The following is a 22062-nucleotide window of genomic DNA, read 5'->3' on the forward strand; positions in this document are numbered from 1 at the left end:
AAGAGAGGGCAAAAGGGACAGAAAGAATGAAGACAAACAGAAAGGGGAGGCTAGAGAGGTAAAGAGTGAGAAAAAAAACAAGAGAGGGCAAAAGGGACAGAAAGAATGAAGACAAACAGAAAGGGGAGGCTAGAGAGGTAAAGAGTGAGACAAAAACAAGAGGGCAAAAGGGACAGAAAGAATGAAGACAAACAGAAAGGGGAGGCTAGGGAGGTAAAGAGTGAGAAAAAAAACAAGAGAGGGCAAAAGGGACAGAAAGAATGAAGACAAACAGAAAGGGGAGGCTAGAGAGGTAAAGAGTGAGACAAAAACAAGAGGGCAAAAGGGACAGAAAGAATGAAGACAAACAGAAAGGGGAGGCTAGGGAGGTAAAGAGTGAGAAAAAAACAAGAGAGGGCAAAAGGGACAGAAAGAATGAAGACAAACAGAAAGGGGAGGCTAGGGAGGTAAAGAGTGAGAAAAAAAACAAGAGAGGGCAAAAGGGACAGAAAGAATGAAGACAAACAGAAAGGGGAGGCTAGAGAGGTAAAGAGTGAGAAAAAAAACAAGAGAGGGCAAAAGGGACAGAAAGAATGAAGACAAACAGAAAGGGGAGGCTAGAGAGGTAAAGAGTGAGACAAAAACAAGAGGGCAAAAGGGACAGAAAGAATGAAGACAAACAGAAAGGGGAGGCTAGGGAGGTAAAGAGTGAGAAAAAAAACAAGAGAGGGCAAAAGGGACAGAAAGAATGAAGACAAACAGAAAGGGGAGGCTAGAGAGGTAAAGAGTGAGACAAAAACAAGAGGGCAAAAGGGACAGAAAGAATGAAGACAAACAGAAAGGGGAGGCTAGGGAGGTAAAGAGTGAGAAAAAAACAAGAGAGGGCAAAAGGGACAGAAAGAATGAAGACAAACAGAAAGGGGAGGCTAGAGAGGTAAAGAGTGAGAAAAAAAACAAGAGAGGGCAAAAGGGACAGAAAGAATGAAGACAAACAGAAAGGGGAGGCTAGAGAGGTAAAGAGTGAGAAAAAAAACAAGAGAGGGCAAAAGGGACAGAAAGAATGAAGACAAACAGAAAGGGGAGGCAAGAAAGAAATTGAGACAGAGAAAAAGGGCTGGTGGATGGCTAAAGCACATGGCTGGCTTCACACCAACCATAAAGCCCAACCATAAAGCCCATGGCTTTATGGTTGGGCTTTATGACAGACTGGAAAGAAAGCAACTGATATCCGGACACCAAGCAACAAAACCCAGGAGGACCAACGCTTGCCAGTAACACCTATGGAGGGGTCATAGGCTCTAGGCAGCTTACAGAAATCTGATAAAATGTCTGTGATACCTTTAGAGTAACTTACCTCTGATCACAAACTGTTATAGACTAGGGCATGTTGGACGTAGGACCAAAGTCATTATGTCTGCACTTGCAAGTTCTGAATGCTCACAAGGCCTAGTAGGTCCATCTTTATCCTTTAGTGCTTTCATTCTTTTTTCAATCCCACGCTCCCTCCCTGTTGCCCTGTGGGCGCCTTACAAATGCACAACACAATTTACAAAAAATGTAAAATGTAGATTACGGTTCTTGTTCTTCAAACATTCCTCTCACCTGTTTTGGTTACCCTAAAACCTCACCCTTTTACAAGGATGTACATGCTTGCTTTGTTTTGACCTACATCCTTGCTCCAATCCCTGTGTTTTGAACGGAATGAGGCATTATTGTTCAGAATCTATTTGAGTTTTGAGTGATGCATTGCTCCTTAGCCTGCCACATCAGGTACTGTGCATTGCTAAGCTGTAAATCCCCCCCCCCCCTTCTGAATTGAAATAGACAGACAGCCACCCACAAATGTGCTCAGATTTAATAGGTGGTGGCCAGAACAGGTAATGCAACAACCCCTTCTTAGGGATGTTAGTAACTTCATTTTTCAACAACTTTTTTTTTTAAATCCACCGTTTCTTTTTGTAAGGGCTAAAACAATCCTGATCATTTTCTGGGTAATGAAAACCCTTTTTCAGAATAATTTTGTATAGTGTTGATTTCGATGGATTTCTTTTTTGGTGCAGTACTTTACCTGGCAACTTCATTTGGTGACCATGTATTGTCCTCTATCTTCTCCACAGCTCCGGGTGTTCTAGAGGGTGTGGCTTAAGTTGGAGGGCTGCGCGGTGTGTGGGGTCTACGCGGCATGTGGCATCAGAAGCAGGGGGGCTTGCTGGACGACAGACTATTCTCGAGAATCGCTCTTGCAGTATTGTTGACATTTTGGGTGGGGGGTTTGATTACCGTTTTATCGGCTGCACACGGCAGCCTGGGGTCTTTCTTCCCAGCGCAATGACTAACACCAACTCGGAACCGTGGCTGGGCCTCTTCGGGTACCTTTGCGACTGCTGCACTCCTGTGATATTGGCAGTGGCATTGGTGTGAGCGGCAAGGCGGGGGTGGGAGGTGGCGTTTGGCCAAGTGACCAAGTGGTCTGAATCATTGCTGTCGCATCAGACTATGAATACCTTTTAGATTGGATTATTTAAGTTTGTGTCCGGTTGTGCCCATCTTGGTGCTGTTGCATCTGCCGGTCCTGTTTGTCCTTCTGTTTGGGTCTGGGTAGAGTGTTGAGCACTGCGCTAGCTCGCACTATTGGATGTTACTGGTCACAGCGATTAAAAGTGCTCAGAGTGACTCGTTTTTGTGCTACCTTGATTGGCTTTATTACTTTCATTCATTTAATTACCCCTATTGCCCTCACTTTTTCTTTCCTCTTTTGGGTCAACTCCAGTGCTGATTGTTACCATTGCCACCCACCTTGATATGCCAAATCCCCTAGGGAGTAAAGAGTCTTAAGAGTTAAAAGAAAGAGGAAAGCCACAATGTGACTTCCACCTGCCCCACAGGGAAGAGAAAGAGGAAGAACGTGGCTGCCCAGTGCAGGGGGGAAATGGGGAGGGGGGTAAGCAATCGCAACACTTGTAAAACAAGAACTCTGCTGCGGACCTAATATCTGGGTCCTGGGTGGGCTACAATGAATCCTGGACCAGAGAAGCTCGGAGCTAGGGAGCTGGGGCTTTGTGCAAACCTGATCTCAATTGATGAGGGTTCTCATTGATCTTTTGGAGTGAAGGAATCATTGGGCAAAGCATATGTGAGCAAACACTGGAAATGTCCAGTTGGATGGAATGGGCGAATGGGTCCATATTCTCGCACGTTCTCATACTAACGCTGCATGGGTTGCAAAGGAGTGGTCTATGGCACAGGTTAAGGGTATGAGGGTTTACTGACTTCCCCCACCTTTTAAGATTTCAGTTCACAGTTCTTATTTTCATTTTTCTTTCATTTGCATGCGTATCTTACACTATAGTCTATTACGAATCAGTGCACTTCACGGATATACAAATCATGACCCGTGAGCAGATTTCCTTAACATTGACAAATCTATCCTTTTGGAATTGTGTTCAAGTGATTATCAGTTCTACTTAAAGATTTTTATTGTATGGCTTTGATGAATTGTATGTATAATTTCAGATGTTTCGTATGAAGCTTTTGTACGAATTTGATTTAAATGTTATACTATGTACGGTTTACTTTAAAGCAAATCTCCTTAATCAAAAAAATTAGTTTTTTATCCTGGCTGAAAGTCAATTTGGGAGTAAAACATTTGTTGGATAAGTAGGCCTTGGACAGTCAAATAATCTCATGTTTGATTAAAGCGTTGGCCACTGCGGACTATTACATACCGGTTTATTTGACTTTCTTGGCAAAATGCCTTACTTCCAATGGCTCAGATAGACACGGGGGAACATTAGAGATGTGGCAGTAACCTTTCTTGAAAACCACATTGATGGCTGAAGCTATACACAATACACACGAAACAAGTCTTAATTTTAAAAGGGAATTGTTTTAATATATATATTTATTTGAATGTGTATCATATTTAAAGTAAGCAAGGATACTGTCTTTTTAATGAAGATAAAAGTAAGTTCATTATATTTTCACAACAAACATTTTTACACATACAACCTCTTTGCACTTCATTGAAAAAACCAAGCCTCTGACAACAGAATCCGAATTAAATGTAACTCACAGTGGTGACTACAGCATTCCAGTGGTCTGTTACCTGCGGCTCTCCGCATGTTTTGGACTCTAACTCCCATGATCCCTCCCCATTGAGTATGAGTATGCTGCTAAGGAATGATGGGATATATAGTCAACACATCTGGAGAAGCAAAGGTTTCAGGTTCTTGTTTCTCTCCTCAGTCTACTGGCCTTTGTGAGGCTTGGGTTTCCCAAGTCTCCCTGTTTCCTTGTTTTTCCTGTTTGATACTGTTTTCTGTTGTCTGCCTTCCCTTTTCCTTCTGTGTTAGCCCTGTGGCCTACGGGTTAGTGGCGCAATACAAGAATGCAGATAGATAGATAGATAGATAGATAGATAGATAGATAGATAGATAGATAGATAGATAGATAGATAGATAGATAGATAGAAGACCACTTGGTGCATGCCAGGTACTAAAAAGTTCAGTCAAAACCCATTCTCTGAATATCTGGGGTGGTATTAAGGCAACTTTTATATACACAGGTGCAAGTGTGATTAGAACTCCGGCAAAACACATTCTGTCAGCGCATTTTTGCACCAGGAGAATGTTGGAGCTAGTGATAGTACTTTGGCTTGGGGCAAAAATGCATCGAAAGAATAGGTGTATTGCGCTAGGGCTTCTGTGTCCTGCTGCTAATTGCAGGTGCAATGTTCCTTCCCATCACTGGTGTACCGAGAAGACTGTTTGCACACACTCCTTGTCAGGGTCGGACTGGGACAAGAAATAGGCCCGTTCACCCAAAAAAAAAAGCGGGCCACCCCTCGCCTCAAAAAAAGTGGCCCACCCCTCTCGCCGCACGACCCTTGACCTCTGATGACATCACTGGAAGTGATGTCATTTGACCCCACCCCTAAGTGACATCCCAGGAAGCGATGAAACACGGCCTTTTCACCCCTTGATAAAACAGGAAGTGGCATCAAATAGCATTGGCCCTAAGTACACTAAATTACTGTGAATCTAAGCAGACGTCCAAGGCCAAATGACAATATATGTTATTGTATAGCACTTACGCTTAAGCTCTTTTTTTATAGAACAAATATGCATACAATATCACCCAACCTGTGTTGGTACTCATTTATCGACCTCAGAAGGATGAAAGGCTTTTTGAAAAGAAAAAAAAATGTAAAATAAACTTTTTTTCTATTATGTTTTTCTTCCAAACCGGCCCAGGCATGGCCAGAAACCAGCCCCCACCCCCCAGGGACGATTTGGGCCCGGCCACAGGCCGAAAGTCCGAGGGGCCAATCCGAGCCTGCTCCTTGTCCGATACTGATGTCAACATACACCGTTTATATTCCTGAGGGCCAGCCCACAATGCTTGAACTTGCAGAGTCTGATCATTCGGTTGATGATAATTATTTGTTATATCTAGAGCACTTTCACAAAAGCGATTGCATACAGAACATTTTATCTACAATGATTACCCAACCAAAGTTGCCACTCATCCAGGATTCGAACCTGTAACCTGCACCTCAAATCACAAAACAGATCTCAGCCGAGCAGCCAGCCCTCTGAGCTACTCTACCAGCATGACTAATGGGAATGTTCCATTTAAAAGGTTGAAGGATGTTTCACAAAAAAAAATAATGATTGTTCGCTGATGATGAAAACATCCCCCACGTGTACGTTTGGGCTGGATTATTCCATACAGGGAGTACCGCACATGTCTAACACCTTGCACAGCACAGGGGATCAGACATTTCACGTCAGTGCCAGGTGTCATGCTTCTGCTCGCTTTACAGAGTTCCAAAATCCACAGAGATCCAAAAACACACGAAAAAGAGGTTCTCGAAATGTGATTGACTTACTTCTCGAATTCTGTATCTTTCATCTTAAAACAATTGTTCTCGAGGACTCGTCTCAACTCGTGCCTCTGCAAGTGACCGTTTTGGTTGTAGTCAAAAAGTCGAAATGACCGGATTACATTCTTAAGATTTGCAGACATCTATGAATACACAAAACAGACAAAAGCAAGTTAAAACATCACCACCCTCACATGTCATTTGTGATGCTTTGAAAGAGATTCTAGGCACAACGGGAAAATCCAGTTCTTCTTTGAGATCCGTCAGTGCCAACTGTCATTGACAACAGGAATTCTAAAAAGTCCATTCAAAGATCTAGTCAGAAAACGTGCGCGCCCTGTTGGTGTTATCATATGTTGGGTAGCCCCTTTTCTATGAAACACCGGATCTCAAAGGAACCTATGGAAAATATTAAGACACACTGGGGGTCATTACGAGGTTGGAGGTAACCATGGCGCTATTAGCGCCATGGCTGCCTCCAAAACCTCATCGACTCCGCCCTGGTGAATGGAGCGATTACCGCCCCATTCCAAGGTTGGCGGGGGCGGTAATTCCCCATTCACCAGGGCCCTTCCCCATTCCCATTGAGCCCCCATAGGGCTCAATGGGAATGGGGAAGGTACTAATAACGGTACCGCAAATTGTGGTACCGTTATTAGCTCTAAGGTCCCTTTGCGGGTCCTGTCCTTAACGCCACCAGGCGTTAAGGGAGGACCCGCAAAGGGAACTCGTAGTAGGGCGGTAAGGGATTACCGGTACTGGTGCCCTTACCGGTACCGGTAATCCCTTACCGCCCAGGTCGTAATGAGGCCCACTATGTGTAAATAAATACGTTTTGATGATAGAATCCTGGAAACCTAAAAAACGTGGCTCATCTTCGCATGCATCAATAGTAAAGCACTTCAGCAAGCCACACAGGCTCAACATATTTTGCTTTAAGTACTCGTTAGAGATCAAAAGAGGGAAACTCAAGAGATACGCACATTGGCGAATACAAGAAAACAAGGTGAGGATGCAATGTGATTGCGCCTTATACAGTGCGACCTCTGTCATTTATCTGGCCTCTTAGCCTCAGGCTCTGCAAGGGAGAGGGGTGGTACTCTATCGTGTAGTAACCCAACAGTAGTGACCCTACGAGCATGGGATTGTTTATTATTTATTTATTGTGCGCCAGCCAAAAATTGACTTTTAGCACATTTAAACAAGACAAAACACAGAAATAAAACAGATAAACAAAAATAAAAATATTTTTCTACACTATACAGCCGAATAACATAATAAACGAAACATACATTATTACAAGTCAAACAATTCGGTCTGTTATTAACTCTAGATCCTTTAAAACTCTTCCCACCTCAACCGAAAGAGTCATCTCATTACCAGAAGACAATCTCGCCCAAAAATCATCGGTATTAAGACTAGACTCATCGTGAACAAATCTGTTAAAGTATCTAGCCCTACTGCTCCAAGTCCCAAGACAATTGGATAATAGATGTTGAATACTCTGGACTTCGTTACTGAGGCACCTGTCACAGATTGGAAGAGTCCCCCCTTCCTTATCTCTAGTGGCTAGAATTTCTCGAGTAGGAAGTAGATTTCAGGCCCGACGACCATGGGATTGTGTGGGGATGCAACAAGCTGGGATCATAGAACAGGTGAGAGCGGAGAGTGCGTTGTGGGGTGCTGCGTGAGAAGCCAAGCAGTTGCAGGATGTGTTTTAGGGGGGTGATGCTTGGACGGTAAGGAGGAAGAGGAAGTGTGACGGTGATGAACGACTGCATTAGTTAGCTATGGCACATGTTGGTTCATGTCTGGGTGGTGTCTCTGAGACTGTGTATATGTCAATAGGTACCAGGTTCTGCAGCGCATCCTTCAGGTTACTGCCAATTGTTGCGTCCATTTTCCATTGGGTAAGGTGTGTGTTTTGCAGGTCTAGTTGACGAGTTGGTACTATAGTGGGTATTTGTGATTGATTATCCCTTCTGCGGATCTGGATGTCTTGGTTTTTATGGGGGTCGATTGAGGCATCTGGACAATTAGACATGACCTGTTTGTGAGATGTTCTAACTGGGGTGTTATCCAGGGCGTATGGTGGTGTTTATTGGCATGCTGCACTAAACCTTTCCATTACCTTGCACTTTATGGTATCAGAGGTTTCTGATCATTGACTGTGTAAACTTCAGTTGGTCCCAGATTCCTCCATGCCTCTTTGTGGTTAATGATGCATGGCCAGTTTTGGGGATGTCCAAGTTGGTTGTTATCCAGGGTGTATGGTGGTATGTTTATGCTGGATAAGTAAGAAGTACAAAAGCTTGTATGCTTTGCTTGTTCTTGCTTTAAGTATTTGAGATTTCAGATTTAAATGAAAAATGGTTGAGATACCTTGTTCTTTTCAGTGTCCAAGTCAGGAGATGTTATTCTAGCTGCATGGTGGAGAGTATTATTGCCCGACATCCAATGCCAAAAGATATGTGTGCTTATTTATGTTGTATTTAAGGTCTCTTCTTGCTCGGATGTGGATGGGATATTTGGGCTCCAACCTAGAAAGGCAGAGTGTGTTACAAAATAGAGTTTGGATCAACACCAGCCAGACACACAACTGGGTGAAATAATGGTTTATTGTGGTCATTTCCAACCTTGGACAAATTAAATAGGTACTGACAACCTCTTTCCACCTCCAGGGAGCATAACTTAAGTAACTAGCACCCAGGTTTAACTTTGCGGGCCAACTAGGCAAAAATAGAACTCAACAATGGGCTGCCTTCTTATTTGGATTCAAAAGGCACAATGTCTGGATTAGCTAAGTCTCTGGTTTCAGCACAGTGTGTAGGTTTAATAAAGTCTCTGGGTTTTGAAATCCTCAATCTAGGGGTTCCCTACCCTAGCAGACATTCTTGCTTTTCAGTCACTCACATTCTTGGGGTTTGAGTGTCCCCACACTTTCTTCTTGTCTCTTCTCTTGGTAGAGTCAGGTCCTCTTCTTCTCATCCAGGACTACTGGGGAGACTCCTTCACCTGGGCATCAAGGCCCTACAGGCAGTTTCAGGTTAGGCCAGGGTAGCGGTCGAGGTTATGGCTATATGATACTTGGATAAGCTCCAAAGCTTCCACCAGGAGGCTGGTGGCCAGTTGCGCATCTTTGCACAGTTGTTAGCATGCCCTTTCCATCTCCCTATTTTAGAGTCCTACTTCTAGTCACTCTCAGCCGTTTCTGATCTACCTGCTTGACGAGTAACACCAGTCTCATGCCTAACAGGACCTTTTCTGTCCACATTATCTTCTCTCCAGTCTCACTCCCAGCTTCTCAGCACTACTCCGTGTGCTCGTACCTCCACACATCCTTCACTCGCACCAGTCATCTTCGGGGTGTGCCTGCCCTTCTCTTCTATCTGAGCATCTCCTCCAGCATTTTTCCCTTTCTCCACCTCAACTCTCCTTCTAAATATAATATTTTTCCTACACTTGATATTAGCCCCAATCTCCTCCTGAACGTATTCTCCTCCTCCCCTTGATGTTATCACCAACATTTTCTGCGCCCCTTCCTCTAACTACCTCACGTCTAATGAATTTCCTCCTCACCACCTTCTCCTTGTTCCCCACCTCACTCCTCCTCTCTTTGCTTCTGGCAACCTCTCACAAGCCTCTTTCCTGGTGCCCATTTCACTATCTTTCTCTTTTCACCTTCAACTCTCTTCAAAGCTCCTTCTCTATCTCAAGCACAGACCCTCCGTCACAATAGTAGGTTGACCTCTAATCAGATTCCAGCGGTACTCGGACATTGCTCTCTTGGCGGCCAAGACATGGCAAACTCTCTTCCTCTAAGGCTCCAGTATTACCCTATCCGGTTTTAGAAATGCCTCGCAAGAACATCTTGCTGGAGTAGTGTGTCTCGCGACTACTTTCTAGAGCAGTCTTTGGGAAGGGTCGTACAGAGGGTTGCCTATAGTTCAATGAAATGCATTGCCCATGCTTCCGCGCTTGTAGCCACCGTAGAAGGATCTAGATAGGTGCATGCTTCTGCCTAATTTAATGAGGCCCAGCTAGACAGTCAGGGCATGGTGTGGTAGGATTAGGTATCCTCCCTGCAGCGCCCCGGTGCCCTACATCAGGTAAGGAACCTCATCACAGGTGCCGGGGCTTAGTTCTGTTCTCCAGAGTATGCAGTGCTGTTCATTATTTGTCACAAGTTTGGGTAATATGGGTAGAGTGTGTCTGAGGAATCCCTCAGATAGCCTGGCCATTGTCGTATCTTCAACTGAACAGGCAAGTGGTTACTCTGTAAAGAAAGCGGTTCGGTCTGGGCAAATGGTGAATGACATGGACTCATTTAATACTACAAAACCATTCTTTCTTCAAAAATTGAATTCAGGAGACCGAGAACTCAAAGGCTGTCATTATGAGTCTAGCAGTCATGGTAAAAACAAGTGTATTTGAACTACCACCTGTTTTTACCGCCCAGCAGCTTATGGGATTGCAGGTATTTACCGTATGTGGTATTTGTGAGGACCACCACATGCAGTACATTCAGCATAATTAAGAAGTTGAAAAACAAATACTCCAATGTTTACCTCCACACAAGAGGTGGAGGTAAACATTGTACAAAGTTCCCTGAAGTTTTGTAAAAAAAAAAATGTCCTGCAGTTGGCAGAAGCACACAAGAAACACATTATGCATGTGGACACTCAAATGGGGGTTGACAGAGTAGGAATTTCTGATTCCCGGCTGCTCACTCCCTTTCCAGTGAATTGCAGAAAAGGGTAATAAGTAACCCTTTCCGGCGTAGCTGCAAGTTGCGCAGCAGCTGTATTATCCGTTACAATTTAAGTAACGCATGCAGATTTTCAAAAGCCCGACATGACGTATATTTGGAAATCTGATTTCTTGTAAACGGGAAGATTCACTTTTTAGTTTCAGAGCTTTGACATAAGGAGCCATTTTTATCAAAAGTCCGAAATCACCTTGTACAACTTTAACATGTTGCCCTTCGTGCTTTAAGTGATTTCTTAGGACTGATAAAATGGGACTGGTTAAAAAAAAATGTGTGAATAAATGTTAAATAAAAAAAACAAAATGTTAAGTTTGTTGAAAGGTTCTAAACGTTATTTTTAATTAAGGGACGAGTCTTTAAAACGTTGGGTTTGAATTATCAATAAGACCAACTTTTCTTTAATAGCTTTATCTTTTTCACATTTAAACTATGATTTCACAAAAGTAGTCAACATTTTCACACACCCCTAAGCAGGGCTTAATTCGAGGGGGTCCCCCCAATTGAAAATGAGAATCACTGAATGTCCTCTTTGAATTTATGAATTAAAACCGACCTCAGAGATCGAACCGGAGCTGTCAGGTTTACCAGCTGGACACTTCACCACTGCACTACATGAGCCGGAGGGACGAAAAAAGAACAAAAAACAACTCAAGGTGTAATGTCCCATTTCGGCACTTCAAGTTCCAGTAAAAACATTTGTATTGGTTCTAAAAGTTTTAAACATGCACACCTTTTAACGTTTTCAAAAACACTATTAGGAGATCATATATTCTCTTGCTTTTGTGTGTGTTTTGATTTTTTGAAAGGCAAATTACATTCGTCCTGTTCAATAAGGGTGGTTATGGAAAGCCAATTAAATGAAATGTGCATATTATACCTTGATATGCTAATTTCTGGCGGCGTCACATTTGTTTATGAGTCCCCCCACTTTACATTTAAGACTTGACCACTGCCCCTAAATGTACTCCATCAAGCAGAAGACTTGTCTAAGAGTGTTCAATTTACAAGCAATCCCGGTTTCCTCACGTTTCCGTTGCCGCTTGCGGAATCATTTTTATAGTACCAAATGTTTCTTGTTTTCACATCTTCCCGTCACCCTTTCAAATGTCTAACACGCACCACGAGGGAGGAAGGACAGAACTGTCATACACGCAGGTTGGGATATAGCCAATGGAACAAGTGGTTCAACGTGAAGGGAGCAGACCTGCTTAGCATCATTAAAGATCTCTATAAACATTCTAACCCTTCCTAGCCACCGCCTGGTCTACCCTACAGCATCGAGTGGCTAAGAGTAGGGGTTGACACCACCTGCTCCCTGTGGGGTAAATCTCTTTTTTTGAAAAAAGAGAATCTTGAAATATCCGTGGCTTGGTGCTGCTCTGGATTCCATGCTCCCTCCTAACAAGGCCATGGATGAGGGCATGGGGAAAAGTTCACACAGGACCTAGAAGATGGGTTAATCAACAAAATAGGCGGGCTTCTATAGAAGAAGCAGGCGGTTCGATTAAATCACATGAGGGTCTATTCTAATTGGAAAGACTGCCCTGAGTCGAATGTCGGTCCCCTAAGCTACATCACCAGCTCCTGGGGAGTCTGTGGCCTGGCAAGCATCCTTCAGAACACTCACGGCCTCAGGGATGTTTTGAGTGCCCCAGCACATTTCTTTGTGTTGCCTTTGTCCTGACCTCCAGACTAACCTTACATCTTGAAAACTGTACTTGTGCAATGCCTACTGGCGCAGAGCCTGTATCATTCCCTGCATGCCTTTGGGGTTCTGAAGGTGTTCTACCGAGGCCAGACCCCCTTTTTGGGTAGGAATTCTTCTACCTCTCCTTTTACTTCTGTGTAGGGTTCTATCCTCTACCTAGGATTCTGCAATGGCTGCACATGTCTTTAGTTGGGCTGCAATGACTGCACGTCTTTAGTTGGGCTGCAATGACTGCACATGTCTTTAGTTGGGCTGCAATGACTGCACATGTCTTTAGTTGGGCTGCAATGACTGCACATGTCTTTAGTTGGGCTGCAAAAGTTGGGCTGGTAGCCTTGCAGCTACCTTCAGTAGCTGAGCCAGAGCCCCCAACAGGTCTCACCCAAACTTCCTCTTTCAAAGCCTGGAATGAGCCTTTGGGCCCGAGCTCCTAGCGGTCTCTATGGGTCGGTCTTCCACTTAAACCTGGCCTGCTCTGTACTGTTGCTCACTTGGTCCAGCCACCCCCAGCTCTCCACCTTTCTGCCTATTGGGCTTTTTGGCTTGACCAACACATGGACTGATTCCCCAGCCCTTCGAATTCTCTAAAGGCAAAACGCTTGCATTTGGAAACACCACCCTAACGCCTTCAAAGTCAGGATGCTCATGTACCTTCTTATAGTGAGAACCTGCCATTAACTGTTCCAAACAGTGATCTGATTGGTGCGTCTGTTTCCCCATCATCAGATGTGTTTGCAATAGGTTCTGCCCTGATGATTCCATGTCCTCCACATGAATCTGGCCTGTAGTCACACTTGTTATCAGCTGTTGGGTGTGTTTTAATAACTGAAATGGGTCTGCACCCTTGGCCCCTGTGGTCCAAGATTGCAAAGGGCCTGTCCGCTCTGTTGGGATTTGCATCCTTGCACTTAGCTTGCATGCTCTCATTCTGTGTGTTTTGCTCTGCTGCTGTAGGATTTCCAACTGGCTCTCGTTTGCGCTTGGTGCCACAGATTGTTCACAGTATACCGGCTTTATGAAGTGAGAACTGGGTAAGGGTCAATCATTAGTGTAGTCAGTACCTTGGTGGGTCTTACTAAGTGCATGTGTAGAGGAGGAGGTACCGGTCTTCTCCCCAGTCCCCACCCCCTTACCACCATCATATTGGGATGACAGACAAAGAGCCATGATGGGAAACCCATGTCTCAATCCTTGCAATAATTCTGTACTTCGTTGAGTATATGAGAGACGATATGCACTCAGACAACCCTTCAGAGTCTACCCGCAAGCTGACATAGTGGAGGAAAGTTACCAAGAGGAATGTACTTTGCTGAGCTGTCGAAATGCAGCCATGAACAGAATGGATGTGCGTTAAACCAAAGTCCGATGACAGCAAAAGAATGTCATAAAGAAGATATAATAATAATAATAATCTTTATTGTGATTTAGTTCATATTGAACTTTACACAAAAATTCTTCTTCAAATCAATCAAATTTGTCTACACATTTTTCATGCTTCATTACCTTCCTTGACTTCCGTCATTCATGCAACATGTCCAAAAAAAATAATGCCACTCTCTGCCCAAAGCACACTTCTGATTCACTTGATCTACAGGCCAGCAGGCGATCTACAGGCCAGCAGGCCCAATCTCAACCTTCAAAGAAGACATCTCGAACCTACTCTCTCACCACACCAAACATTCATCCAAAATTCTACTCCTAGAAGACCTAGACTTAGGACTCAACAAACCCCTAGACTCTCACGCCTTATGCGTAGAACAATCCCTCCTTGATCTAGTCTTTGGACAACTCACATCAGGACCCACCCACTGCAAAGGAAGGACCCTCGACTGGGTGGCGCACCTAAATTGTAACATCACTTTGAGATAGATTCCCCCCCTCACTCCACACCAGCAATTGTACAAGCTCCCCAGGCCACAACCAGAAATAACAAGGCCATCACCCTACAGTCTCTCCACCCTCTCATCCAGCCCATACTCAACCCCTTACCCTCCTTACAGCTAGAGCCGGAATCACTTGTCAACCTGTTCAACAAGAACCGACTACTAGCACCAGACCAAATAGCGCCCCTCAAAACCAGAAAAGCCAAACAACCTAGTCACCTAAACAAATGGTTCACCCCAGAACTGAAAGCCCTGAGGAAATCCAAATGATCTGCCGAAGCGAACTGGATAAAAAACCCAGCCCCTCAAAACAAGGCCATCTTCAAGGCAGCCGCTGACACATACAAAAAAAACATTATCAAAACCAAAAGCGACGCCTGTAACAGTAGAACACAAAATGCCAACTCCAATGTAAAGGATCTATTCACCATCTTAAGGGAAATTGAATCACCTGTACCACCCCAAACCACCTGTGACAAAGATGTCACCTGGTGTGCCAACATCCAGAAGGCATTACTAGACAAAATAGCCCTACTCCAGACTAAAATAGAAACTAAAAGAACTCTCCTAACCACAAAAGGCACAACCAACACCAGCCAAACCCACAAACCTCAACCCAACAACATGGATCTATTTGAATTCTCTGCAGTCACCATCTCTCAGGTAGAATCCATAATTGCCGGCCTCAAACCATCAAATTGTCAAGGGGACATCTGCCCAGCATCCGTCATTAAAGATGGAGATAAAGACTTTGCCCCCTTCATTACAACTCTCATCAACTCCTCCTTTGCCTCATGCTCGGTACCTAAGAACCTCAAAGATGCTTGGGTCAAACCTCCCATCAAAAAACCCACGCTAGACCCACCCCATCACAACCGTCCCATTCCTGCTTAACATCCTCGACAAAGCAGCATACATTCAAATCCAGGACCACCTCGAAACCCATGACCTCCTTGGCCTCCGACAATCAGGCTTCAGGCCTAAACATGGCACTGAGACAGCACTGCTAGACCTGAAGATCCAGATGGATGAGGCCAAGGACAGAGGACACCCATCCCTCCACCTACTGCTTGATCTCTCTGCGGCCTTTGATTTAGTCGACCACAACATATTAACATCACACCACACCACATCAGCATCCTTCTCTCCTAACAGAGCAAAATGGATCCAATCCTTCCTAGCCGAAAGATCCATGAGAGTCTTCTCTGACACGTCTTGAGCAGACCCTTTGCCCATCACCTGCAAAGTACCCCAAGGCTCTTGCGTCTCCCCCACCCTATATAACATCTTCAGCGAGACTTTGTATCCTGCACCACGGTGAGAGTTAGATTGGCGAGCTAAGACCCTCTTGGGCCTAATTCCTGGTGTCCCCTGCCCGCATCCACCACATTCAGCCCTCCCTCCTCCAGACCGCTTCCCCTCCGTGTTTTGTCTATTCCTCCCGCCTCTCCCCTCCCCTGATTGGCCGGACCGCTTCCTCCTTGTCCCCGATTGGCTCGGGAGTACAGAGCAGCTGAGCCTACCGCTCGCGCTCCACTCGTGCTTGCCACTTTGTATCCTGCACCACGGTGAGTGTTAGATTGGCGAGCTAAGACCCTCTTGGGCCTAATTCCTGGTGTCCCCTGCCCGCATCCACCACATTCAGCCCTCCCTCCTCCAGACCGTTTCCCTTCCGTGTTTTGTCTATTCCTCCCGCCTCTCCCCTCCCCTGATTGGCCGGGCCGCTTCCTCCTTATCCCCATTGGTGCAGACGAGAAGCTCCCCATCTCTCTGCTGGTCCTCCCAAGGCAGCCCTCTGCCTGGCAGCCCCTGCGGCTAAGGACCCGAGGCAAAGGACGACTCCTTCAGGGACGACTCCAGATCGTATCTGCAGGTATCCGCAGGAGAAGCAAGAAGCCAACAACAAGTAAGTGTGGCAAGGGCGGGGCCAGAAGCAACTACTTCAAGCCATACTACCCTACCACTCATCTAACAATGCATCACCACCGTAAACTCATTATAATTGCTTTCAGAAACTCTGTCCTTTGCATGTGAAAAGTGTCCCCAATTGCATTTAGAAGTTGTGCCCAATAGTCTCTCTGAAAAAGTTGTATTTAGAAGTGTGCCCAATTGCATTTAGAAGTGTACCCAACTGCATTTAGAAGCTGTGACCAATAGCCTCTCTGAAAAAGTTGCATTTAGAAGTGTACCCAATTGCATTTAGAAGTTGTGCCCAATAGTCTCTCTGAAAAAGTTGCATTTAGAAGTGTACCCAATTGCATTTAGAAGTCTGCCCAATAGCCTCTCATTGAAAGTTGCATTTAGAAGTCTGCCCAATAGCCTCTCTGTGAATTTAGAAGTATGCCCAATAGCCTCTCTCTGAAAGTTGCATCTAGAAGTGTGCTAATATCCTCTCTGTGAAAGTTGCATCTAGAAGTTGTGACCAATAGCCTCCCTGAGAAAAGTTGTATCTAGAAGTGTACCCAATTGCATTTAGAAGTTGTGACCAATAGCCTCTCTCTGAAAGTTGCATCTGGCAGTGTGCTAATATCCTCTCTGTGAAAGTTGCATCTAGAAGTTGTGACCAATAGCCTCCCTGAGAAAAGTTGTATCTAGAAGTGTACCCAATTGCAGTTAGAAGTTGTGACCAATAGCCTCTCTCTGAAAGTTGCATCTGGCAGTGTGCTAATATCCTCTCTGTGAAAGTTGCATTTAGAAGTTGTGGCCAATAGCCTCTCTGAGAAAGTTGTATCTAGAAGTGTCTCCAATTGCATTTAGAAGTGTGCCCAATTGCATTTAGAAGTGTGCCCAATTGCATTTAGAAGTGTACCCAATTTCATTTAGAAGATGTGACCAATAGCCTCTCTGAAAAAGTTGCATTTAGAAGTGTACCCAATTGCATTTAGAAGTTGTGCCCAATAGTCTCTCTGAAAAAGTTGCATTTAGAAGTGTACCCAATTGCATTTAGAAGTCTGCCCAATAGCCTCTCATTGAAAGTTGCATTTAGAAGTCTGCCCAATAGCCTCTCTGTGAATTTAGAAGTGTGCCCAATAGCCTCTCTCTGAAAGTTGCATCTAGAAGTTGTGACCAATAGCCTCCCTGAGAAAAGTTGTATTTAGAAGTGTACCCAATTGCAATTAGAAGTTGTGCCCAATAGCCTCTCTCTGAAAGTTGCATCTAGCAGTGTGCTAATATCCTCTCTGTGAAAGTTGCATTTAGAAGTTGTGGCCAATAGCCTCTCTGAGAAAGTTGTATCTAGAAGTGTACCTAATTGCATTTAGAAGTGTCTCCAATTGAATTTAGAAGTGTACCCAATTGCATTTAGAAGTGTACCCAACTGCATTTAGAAATTATGACCAATAGCCTCTCTGAAAAAGTTGCATTTAGAATTGTACCCAATTGAATTCAGAAGTTGTGCCCAATAGTCTCTCTGAAAAAGTTGCATTTAGAAGTGTACCCAATTGCATTTAGAAGTTGTGACCAATAGCCTCTCTGAAAAAGTTGCATTTAGAAGTGTACCCAATTGCATTTAGAAGTGTACCCAATTGCATTTAGAGTGCGTGAGTGTGTCGAGCAGACAGGAGTGTGTAGGGCAATCTTGAACGCCTGAAATGAATAATAATGCATAGAACGGACCTGATAGCATAGAATTGCGTGACTTACATAATATGTTTTGGAATGCAGGGAACATCTGAAAGAGCATATATCATACCACACCCCACGCTTACTCTCTTCTTTACACCACCACTCAAATAGAACACAGAGATACTATGACACCATTCGGTATAACTGTTCTCATATCAACATCTCCCGCTCACTCCCCATCACTCTAAGTAATCACTGCTGGTTTCACACCCCCAGCTAGGCGTTCTCCTCAGGCCTAACGCAGCCACACTCGGTCTGGATAAATCCTGCCAGAGCGAACACATACTCCTGATCTCTCAACCACCACACCTACCGCTAAGAAGCAGCTACCACACGAATTCCGCACCAGCTGCACACATACCGGGTGCGCACACACACCTTAGGACTCTCTCTACTATCTCTACTTCGGTTCCCAAGGGCGTTCAACCCACCAGCGCCTTCAGACCATACCAATGGTATATAAGGCGCTATATAAATGCAAAATAACAATAACAATAACAAGATGTTATTTGACCTCCTAGATGACATGTCAGTCCCATACATCAACTACGCTGATGATACTCAGATCCTCATCAGGCTCTCAGGCTCCTACGATAACGACTCCTCCCGCCTAAATGAAATCTATAGAAAAATTCAAGACTGCATGGCCAAACACGGGCTTTGTCTAAACGATGACAAAACCGAGCTTCTACTCATTGGCACCAAACAACGCCTCAACAAACTTAATCTACAATACAACTCTTTCAATATCGACGGAAACGTCATTAAGGTCTCTAAAAATGGCAAAACATTAGAGGTCTACCTCGACTCCACCCTATCTCTCTCTCGTCAAGTTAACGCCACAGCGTCCTATTCAGCCTACACAACTAAACGAATGTAACTAAACTACCGCCTGTAGACCATTTTTATCATCATCACAAATCTGTATCATTCTAGCGAGAGCATTGATACTTTCAAAACTTGACTACTGCAACTCCCTCCACCTAGGCACCAGCAAGCAAAACATCCAGAAACTCCAAGTCCTGCAAAACAACGCTCTCAGAGCAGCCCTCAACATCCCATGAACAGACCACATATCCCAAGCCAGACAGCCAATTGGTTCCCCATAAAGGACAAAATCACTTTCAGAACTCTCATGATCGCCCACAAATGCCTCAATAACACTGCACCCAAATACTTGGCCGATAAATTCAGTGCCAAAATATCATCCGGGCCCACCAGCGCCAATTACTCACACTGTCTTAGCATTCCCAAATACAGACTCCAAAAATCAGCAGGAACCATCTAGCCAGTTCTTGCTGCCAAAACCTGGAACTCCATTTCTGAGTGCTGGTGGCAGGAACACTCCTTTCTAGCCTTTCGGGGCAAAGTTAAATCCTGGCTCTTCTCTACATACTCCTCCTCACAACAAACCTCGTAATCCAAAGTACCAACCTAAATCCAACTGCTATCTGCATGTAAATATCTGTATATTAGTGCGAATATCCTTTATGTATTTTTATTGCATTGTTTTGTACTTAACGCTGACTGCCATCTGCTTGTAAATACTTATGCGAATATCTTTTCTTGTATCTCTACTACATTGTCTTGCAACTGCCTCTACTTCCAAAACTGTAACCATACTGCAATCTTTCTGTAATACCTTTATTCTATATTATCTCATTCCTGTAACTTGTAATTTGTATTTATACCCTGTATGTAGCCAACGCCACAAGTTATGTGCCTAGCTACCTCAGGGTTCAGTGCGCTATATAAGAAAATAAAACAAACAAAACAAACCTAATAACCTGATACATGAAGGGAACATGAATACAATTCACAAAAACATATAAACATGGGGGTGTTAAACACTCAAATAATCCAATTTAGGATAAACTCAGCAAATGAATACCCCTGCATTAGAACCAATTAGATCTAAAAATTAATACAGGGCACAATTCATACATAAGCTACCAGTAGCAATGCTTCAACCACGGCTCCCTGTAACATTTCTCACCAGCTTGGTTGGGTGATCAGCAATGTCAATATATCAACCTCACACCACCAGGGCAGGGATGTCCCATATATCCAGTGCACTAATGAGGCCACAGTCGTTTCACCTGGAGCCAAACCCGATATAGGGCTATCTGCGGGGAGATCGAGCAGTACTTCGGCAATAATCCCAGAAGAACTCAGTAAGAATTGCCTCACACCCATTTACCAAACTTCTCAGGGTACACATGTATATTGGCCCCATAGCTGCGCACTGGGTCAAGACATGCCTTACAGTCTCCTTCTTAGCTGGGCTTTTGCAGATACGGCAAAAGCGTGCCTCAGCGGCTATCTGCTGGCGTAACCCACACACAGCCATCACAGGAAGTTGGTTTGGAGGAGTAGAAGGAAGCGTCTTACTCCCCTGTCCGGGCATAATAACAAATACGGTTGTGTTTTACTGTATTTATGCACCAGATTTACCACAGCCTCATAGCCCTTCAAGTGTAGATAGGTGGGAGTAGTTATTACACCAATCCCATCTATTAATCCGCCATGTGAAAGCCTTCTTCATTACCACATAAGATGTTCCCATGAGAAAATTAGCAGCAAAAATTCGAAGGTTCAAAGTCATAAAGTTACTGCCCCTGTGGACCGCTTCCTTCCGCAGCTATCACCTAGGTGAGCCAACATTTAATATTTTGGCCTAGCCCTAGACTTTATATAAAACCAACTTCGTGCCCTAAGGGCCATACCCATTAGGGAGGTCAGTCCACGTTCTAGGTTTAAGTATTCCATGGGGCATGAAGGGCTTAGACCCAAGACTGTGTGCCAAAAGAAGCCCTCAAACTTATTTAATCAAGACAAATCCTGCATGGACAGAGCTTCAAGACCATATAGGATGGCAGGGAAAGTCATTGTTTATACAACTTTACAATGCCGTGATTGAATAGCCAGATTGTTCATTAGCAAACTTGCGTATTTCGAACATCAGCCGTTTAGCCCTCCTGGTTTTACTCTCTATGGTTTGGTCATACCAGGACAGGACATTTAGTTCCAAACCCAAATATAGGTAGCAAAGTACATAGTTTATGACACCCAGCAAAGTTTACATCGTTACTGTATGTACCTTCTTCCTTGATATCAACATAATATTTAGTCTTGTCCAGATTAATGGGCAGTTCATACTTACTGCCATATGTCGCTAGTGTGTTAAACAAGTTCTTCATAAGTTCTTATATCAAGATATAAGGGTTCCAGGTCTTTATAACAACACTCTAAATAATGACATACATTTTAAACGACACCTGAATAACGAAAACAAAAATTTAATTGGGGGGGGGGCTCCCAAAACCCCTGTTTCTACAGCCTTTTTACCCCGCCCAACTACCCCACCCCTTTTAATTCCTTACCCCCACCCCCATATGTACTTTTACTACAAAAAATGTTTGTCGTTATTCAGGTGTCGTTTCAAATGTGTTTCGTTATTTTATTTTGTTATTAACACTGCATACCGATATTAGAACCTATGCTGAAATTATATGACCATACTTAAGAATGACGTTGTAACTGAAGCACTAAGAACCATGTACCCTACAATACAGTAATTATGAACACGAAGAATAAAGTGACTCACTGGTCAATAACTGTAAATACACTGAAATGCAAGGTAGAAAGAATACATAGAAGCTTGCTTATGATAGGTATAAATTCAACATTTAGGACGACCATCAGAAAAAGATGGATGATGGCTTATGCCAATCAACCCATCTACCCCAAAATACGAGCCCAGGATCTTAAAGTGTAAAGATGATGAACAAGTTGTTTTCCCTTGCAAAATAGAGGTGTACACTGGCTTGGAACCAAGGATGCTATTTCGAGAGATGGAGGAAAAGCATGAAGGAAGTCTAACCAGCAGACCATGTGCGGGGACATATTTCCCCAAATATTAGGAGGAACAAGAACATTTACGGATGCCAAGTATTGGACAATTAAAAGGGAATGAAGTTTATATGGGATAGAGTGAGCAATTCTCTATAGGCTAAGAGGAGTAACTGCACCCAGCACAATTGAATTAAATGGTGTTTAATACACTGTCGAAATGGACACTTTCTTGGTCTTGTAACACGTGATGGAGAGCTCGCAAACAAGGGCTATTCATTAACTCTGAAGCTAAGATAATGGTGTGCCTACACAACCTCGAATGTCCAGAGACAGTGCAGACTGGCAAAGTCAGCCTTCAAAT

General features: G+C 44.0%; 1 protein-coding gene across 2 annotated transcripts in view; it reads right to left on the reverse strand.

Annotated features, from left to right (window-relative positions):
• Window positions 1-22062, reverse strand: part of EFCAB6 (EF-hand calcium binding domain 6) — a 1227964-nt gene that overhangs the window by 968375 nt on the left and 237527 nt on the right. For both annotated transcript variants that reach the window (XM_069628134.1, XM_069628133.1), the window contains exon 6: window positions 5870-6006. In XM_069628134.1, the coding sequence (XP_069484235.1) occupies window positions 5870-6006 (137 nt within the window). The remainder of the gene's footprint in view (window positions 1-5869; window positions 6007-22062) is intronic.

This window comes from Ambystoma mexicanum, chromosome 12 (assembly GCF_040938575.1).
Source record: "Ambystoma mexicanum isolate Mex_15411 chromosome 12, UKY_AmexF1_1, whole genome shotgun sequence".
Classification (NCBI taxonomy): domain Eukaryota; kingdom Metazoa; phylum Chordata; class Amphibia; order Caudata; family Ambystomatidae; genus Ambystoma; species Ambystoma mexicanum.